Consider the following 6,963-nt stretch of genomic DNA (forward strand, 5'->3'; position numbering starts at 1 on the left):
AATTTTATTACATATACAAATATAATTGCTAAATAATATGAGAAATGATGAAAATAGTCCTTATATTTGAGGGTAGATTTAAATAATTCTTTAAATATATACGTAACAATTTTATTTTAAGTATGTTAAAAATTAATTTCAACAAATATTAATCAATCTCGATTAGTTAAATTTGATGAAATACATAAAAAAAAAGGAAATTAACAAAAACTCTTGGTAGAGGTATAATTTTGTAATCTTTCCTATTTTTTGTTTATTTTTAGAATTTGGTATAGTTTTTTATTTATGTTTTTCAGTTTCTAATGTTATATTCTATAATGTATATTTTAGAATTTGATAAAACTTTTCAAATTTTTATAAATTAATCTTTTTCATACCTAGATTATGAAATACTTTGACAAATTTTAAACAAATAAAAAGGACCAAAATTTATCACATATTACTTAAAATAAAAAAGGACTATTTCAAATTTTACCCTTTAAAACATAATGGAAACATTTTGTCAATTTGTAGAAATAAATAATAATATCAAAGAGTTTTTCTAACAAAAAGACAAAAAAAAATATATCAAGTGAATATATAATTACTGATAAATTACATAAAATGTATTTCTGAGATCGTGCAAAAGCCACCATTTTTTTTTTCCTTGGTTCGAATAGTGAGAGCGAAAGAAAGGGGAAGAAGACTATGAGAAGCAGAGCTTTCAAAAAACACAGTTTCTGCTAACAATCGATCGATTAGACTCTACCCTTTTCAGGTTTTCTTCTTACTGTTTTTCTTCCCTCAAGTTATGAGTTGAAAGTTTGATAAAACTGCTAAGGTTTTAATCGTTGATTGTTTTTGTTTTTGTTTTATGTTTGTTTTTTTGCAAGAATTTTAGTGAATTAAGACCACTTTTGAAATTTGATATCTGGGTCAATTTTAGTTTTTTGATTTGGTTAAAAAATGGTTTTTTTTCCCCTGCAAATCTTATAGATAGCTGAATTGGATTCATTTTTGAAGAGTTTGAAACTAATTTTCTGTATTAGAATATCAAGAACAGTGGGAATATGATGTGGGTTTTTGGGCTAAAGAGTTAACAAAGGTGGTTTAGATTGGAGGATGGGAAATTTTGGAACTGGCATGCTAGTTTGGGTGTATCTCGAGTCCTCGACTAAATCCATGGAATAGTACTTGCCGCATCCACCAGTAATAAGTATTAGGTAACTCTGACTATTAAGGCTAGGATGGATGGAAATAAATCTTCCTCATGGTTCTCAACCTACTTGATTGACCACTAGGCATTACCTAAGTGCCTGAATTTTATTTGTTTGAACTGGAGTGTTTTTTGTTTGGTTAGGGATTGTATGACAGAGTTGGGATAGTTGTGAGATTTAGTGAAACCCATGTTTTTATAGAATTTCTTTGGACAAAGTATTGAGTAGTGGAATTAAGCTGATGAATTGCAGCAGAATGGATATAGAGGATAAATATAGACGACCCAAACTAGTTTATGATTAGGGGTGACTGAAGAACCTGATACGGAGTTGCTTCTTTTGAATTCAAGAGTAGTAAGTTTATCTGATGTTCGGTTGGATGAGATTAGGACTTGAAGCTTGTTGCATGTAAACTTAATTGGATATGCTTTAGTGTTAGTATTAACACAATGAGATCCGTGCGAGGTAAAGCTGCAATCAATTGGTTTGATTCATATTAAGGATCCGTAGTAAACATAATAGTTTTCCAATGGCTTCTATCATATGTGTTGAAAATAGCGTATCTAAGCTTCAAAGTGGCCTTAGCATGTTGCCCTTGAACCAAATGTAAAGCCACTATAGACTTACATTATCCTCTGAGATTGACAGTCCGTCATCTCAAGTCCTAGTATAAAATTTAAGTTCATTTATCACGTTTCAAAATGCCTCTTATATGTGCTTGGCATCTAACACACATCATTGGCAAGGCAAATTCAATTTTCATATCTTAATTATTAATTCACAACATTTCATAAATCAAACAAGTATCAAAATTAAATAACATAATAGTTAATTATGAAATAATTAGTATATTGAAAAGGATTATATTGTCCTTTGTTATACTATTGATTTATATATGTTTTAATTATTGTTTAACTAAAATTACTCTCCGTCTACATATGTTATTAATGTGATAAAATTGACTCAAATTTTCTTTTATGTTTTTTCTTACAAAGTTTAAATATGACTCAAAAATTTTATTTAAAATTCTTACGATCAAACATTAATTTTCAAACGAATTTTATTCGTGATTAAACGGACCTAAGAATTAAGAAATAATCACACCTCAACAAAAATAAAAACAATAATACAAACCCCCCACCTCAGCGCGCCTAGTTTGGGCTTACAGTAAACGCCGATCCCATAGTCCCGTTGGTCGTCCGTCCTCCATCGACCTTCTGCCGGCGAAGTAGTGTCAGGTACCTTGCCGTAGTATTGTGTTGTTTTTGGAATTCATATGTAATACAATTTTCAATTTACTCTTTTCCTGGGAAACTATGCTTACTTTTGGATGGATTTGATCTGTTAGTTTAAAGTTCTCATCTTTAAGGATTGTTAATTGGTGTGTTGATAGGTAATGCAAATATTTGCTGATGTAAACTCATACCTTAAGTTTTTGATGGCTTTGTAGAGTTTTTATTGGCTAGTGTGTGGGTGATAAGATGAACATGGTTTTCCAATAGAGTGTTATGGATTAAACTCTGTGCGACTGTGAATAATAACTTTTTTTCCGAACAATGGTTGAATAATCATGATTGTTATTGAATGTTAATTGTGATAGTATTAAATTGAATCGATTATCATCACATAGGTTCGTTGAAATTTCATTGAGAAAAAAATAGGTCTTTGTGACATTTATAACTTCACTTAAATCTTTTGTTTCAATCAGATTGTTGCGGCATTTGGGAATGGCGAACAGCAGGTATGAATACGTGAAATGTTTTGAGGTGGAAGATGAAGTAATGTACCCAAACATCATTGTCGTTCAAATTGATGGCCGCGACTTTGGCTGGTAAAGAGATGTTTAAGTGTTTATGGTTTGCACGTGCCTTTATATTTTGTATTCTTATCTTTCTGCAAATTAAGCCTAGTTTAGTAATTAAGGTAAATGTCTTGAAATCAAGAGATATCTAGTTAAAATTCTATTGAAGTATAGGTTTTGTTCAGGTTAAGTGCCAACAGTTCTTGTCAATTGGTGTTGGTATATCTTGTGAATATACTCTTGCTGCTTGAGAAAAAGTATTCCGTTTTGGGTTTTGCGGTATTTGATTTTCTAATTTGCATTGTATATGTTTAGTTTCTCGGAGAAGCATGGATTTGAGAAGCCGAATGATGATAAAGCCTTGAACTTGATGAATGCTTGTGCTATTAAGGTATTAGAGAACTTCTCTGATGTTATATTTGCGTATGGATTTAATGATGAGTACAGGTATGATGCGTTTCTTACTAATTGACAATTATGCCCTTTTTCTTCCCCCTTGAATAGCTTGATGATGTGGTACAACGATTTATGCAGTTTCGTTTTGAAGAAGGAAACCACATTTTACCAGAGACGAGCAAGGTTTGTAACCTATTTCATATCTCAAGAATTTGTTATCAGTGTTTATCAATAATTATTTTGACTCTTTAGGAAGAGTAATTTGAATGATGCACTTTGTCTTGTTAGTATTATATATCTCTGGTACGGTACAAAATTATTGCTCTTGCATTGACTCATGTATGAATAGTGATAATTGCTTGTCTTATGCTTCTTGAACACTCTTTGAACGATTGCATGATAACTTTGTATGTGATTCAACTAGAATCATCTTTTCTGTTAACTACAATATACAAATCTCTTTCTCAGCAGTTGGTTTGCTAGGTCATGTCCAATTTGTCTTTGATTTTGGATCATCATCTCAACATTTTTTTGGTTTCCCGATAATACACCAACAATCTATCATTATTTAAACTTCGCTGTTACATTGACCTGGTGCTGGAGAACTGCATCTTATATAACCAGTCTTAACAGTGAATGTAATTTAATTATGCTCAGGGATGCTGCTGTCTCTTGGATAGTTTATCAACTTTTTATCTCTTTCTCTTAACTGCCATGTCTATACCAGTTTGAACTGTCGTTTGATTCCCCTTCTTTAGCATGTTCTTGTTAAAGTGGGTTAGAGTCCCACATTAATTTGGGAATGCTTGATGGTTTGCTTACATGGACTTTGACAATCATCCCCTCATGTGCTAGCTTTTGGGGTTGAGTTAGAACCAAGGTTCATCTCTTTATCATGGTATCAAGGTTAGGTCCAAACCCAATTCATTGTTTTCGATGTTGTAGCCCCCCTCTTATATTGTCCACTCTCCAAATGTCCAGTCCTTGACGTGCGGAGGTGTTGAGTCCCACATCGGTGGACATTTAGGTATTTGGTCTCTTTATATGGTCTTGATCAATCCTTCCCTCATGAGCTAGCTTTGGGGGTTGAGTTAGGCTATATATTTCTTGTTCTTTTATAATCAATTTTGAGATTTTGTTAATGAGAAGAAAAATCAGCTCCAAATCACTATAGGCCCTTGTGGTAGCTGGCTTGAGGAAATGCATAGGAAACAAGTATTAGGGAAATATAGAGATTGATCACAAACTGTTCTTAAGAAAGCACTAGGACAATGTTAAGGCGTGGTAAGTTTGGCTGTCCTCAGATTTGTCTTCTCACGAAGATGACCACCATATACATGTTTTTGTTTTCGAGATACTTATGTGGAGTTGAGTAAAATGGATTTTAAGATACAAAATATCCCTCTTGATTTAGTCAAGAAGGCAAAGAAAAGAGAGATGTAAAATAATCTTTGTTTCTTCATTTGAGATGAAGTTGCTCATGATTTTTCTAAGCTGACCAGAAATTTCAACGTGCAGCAAGATACTATCCATTATTGTGTCTTTCTTCTCATCTACATATGTAATCAAATGGAAAGAGTTCTTTTCTCAAAAGGAGTTAACTGTGCCTCCATCATTCCATTCACGAGTTATCAGCTGTGCATCAATGGAGGTTCTTCAGGCATATCTTCTATGGAGGCAGACAGAATGTGAGTTCTCGTATTGAATATTTCCAATTAATAGTTCCTGGAGGAGTTGAGTTCTTAAAATCTGATGCTGAAGGATATTGGTTCTTCTTACAGGTCATATAAGCAATCAATACAATACTTGTTTGTGGAGGCTGGTGTTTTCTGGAAAGTCAGAAAAGGAGGCGAAAGAGATTCTGAAGGTGCTGTAATTAACTCAAGTTTGAGAGTAAAAATTGAATTGTTTCCTCAGTAATATGGCATGCATATTTATGGGTTTTTTTCTTCAATATTCTTCTTCTTCTATTTCAAATTTAGTTAACACTAAGGGGTTGTTTGGTAGCTGGATAAAATAAGTTTTATCCATGTATTAGAGTTTGTACAACTTATACGACGTTTGATAGGTGGATAAGAAAAAAGTTATTCGTGTACATAATTAATACGATGTTTGGTAGGTGGCAAGGAAAAAGTTACTCATGTATATAATTAATATGGTGTTTGGTAGGTGGATAAGAAAAAAGTTATATATGCATAAAATTAATACGACGTTTGGTTGACAATTTTGAAATTTGCATAACTAATATATGTCCACCAAGCTTAAGAGCCTAGGACAAATGAGAAGAAATCACCTAATGTTTTTGTATTTGCTGGGATTTGAACCTGAGACCTCATGGTTCTTAATCCACTTCATTGACTACTAGGCCACACCCTTGGGTGCTCTATCTGTACTTAAAGAATGTACAAAAGCATTTTCCAATCTTTAAATCTTTTCCGACTTCTGTTGGAATTTGAGTCTGCCTTGTCTAATATGCTTTCAATCAGGCAATTCTCATATATAGATATGTGATGTGCTCTTATGACCTCCCTAGTTGTTTATATCTTCTTTCCCTTGGGTTCTCTTCTTGTATCATAGGTGTGCTCTAGGGTAAATTTTCTTTCCACCCTCATACTTTTTATCTTGCTTGTTTTTGGTCCAAAGATGAAATTCTTAATGATTGATGGTTGTCTTCACCAATTTTCGCAATAATAGCTTGGGCCATGGCTGGATTAACTGCATTTTTTTATATTTCGGATCTACTTACTTACTTTTGAAGGCATTTAAACAATCATTTTCAAATTTATGGTTGGACTCAAAGAACCCTAGACTTGAGGCTTAAAAGTGTTCTGACAAAAGCAGGGAACACAAAAGCAGGAGCAAAATGAATTACTCTTTCAGCAGTTTGGTATCAACTACAAGGACCTTCCGCAGATTTTTCGTCAAGGGTCTTGCGCCGTCAAGATAAAGGTAGCTACCTTCATCCCCCTTCTCCTAGAAGACTATATATCGGTATCTGCATGTGGTGCATCTGCCACTATCCCTTTTTTTGTTGTTTAGATTTGAAAGATAGATAAATATGGCATTTGGATATAAAAACACGGTTTGGAAACAATTGATGTGTGTGGTTTTCTGTTTTGGATGATTGGATTTAGGAACCTTTTTGAAGAATGATTAAATATTAGAAAATTGAGTCAGAAGAAATGGTTTAAAATGGTTTTGATGACATTTCGAACGAGAGTGGGAAAGAGGGCAGACACTTCTGTTTTTGTCCGTCTTTGTTAACAAACTTTCCCCAAGGACCGCACACTCTCTCTCTTTTTGTCTAAATTCTTCTCTTTCTTTGTCACGACCCAAAACCGAGCCGCGATTGGCACCCACACTTACCCTCCTATGTGAGCGAACCAACCAATCTAAACCTTAACATTTCAATTTAATATCAACATAAAGCAATGCGGAAGACTTAAACTCATTAATAAAAGACAATTCAATAACTTCTAAAATTCAACATCTATTATTTCCCCAAAATCTGGAAGTCATCACCACAAGAACATCTATGATCAAATTACTAAACTAAGAGTATTCTAAGAA

General features: G+C 33.2%; 1 protein-coding gene across 3 annotated transcripts in view; it reads left to right on the top strand.

Annotated features, from left to right (window-relative positions):
* The first annotated feature begins 614 nt into the window (after positions 1-614).
* LOC107017998 (tRNA(His) guanylyltransferase 1-like) overlaps positions 615-6,963 on the top strand; it is an 18,946-nt gene continuing 12,597 nt past the window's right edge. The window contains exons 1-7 of one of the 3 annotated variants that reach the window (XM_015218324.2): positions 615-757; positions 2,905-3,027; positions 3,313-3,444; positions 3,532-3,576; positions 4,912-5,081; positions 5,175-5,260; positions 6,235-6,342. In XM_015218324.2, the coding sequence (XP_015073810.1) occupies positions 2,924-3,027; positions 3,313-3,444; positions 3,532-3,576; positions 4,912-5,081; positions 5,175-5,260; positions 6,235-6,342 (645 nt within the window). In that variant the 5' untranslated portion in view covers positions 615-757; positions 2,905-2,923. Of the gene's footprint in view, positions 758-2,904; positions 3,028-3,312; positions 3,445-3,501; positions 3,577-4,911; positions 5,082-5,174; positions 5,261-6,234; positions 6,343-6,963 lie in introns of those variants that run through there. The other 2 variants (XM_015218325.2, XM_015218326.2) reach the window with 2 other exon arrangements.

This window comes from Solanum pennellii, chromosome 4 (genome assembly GCF_001406875.1).
Source record: "Solanum pennellii chromosome 4, SPENNV200".
NCBI classification, from domain to species: domain Eukaryota; kingdom Viridiplantae; phylum Streptophyta; class Magnoliopsida; order Solanales; family Solanaceae; genus Solanum; species Solanum pennellii.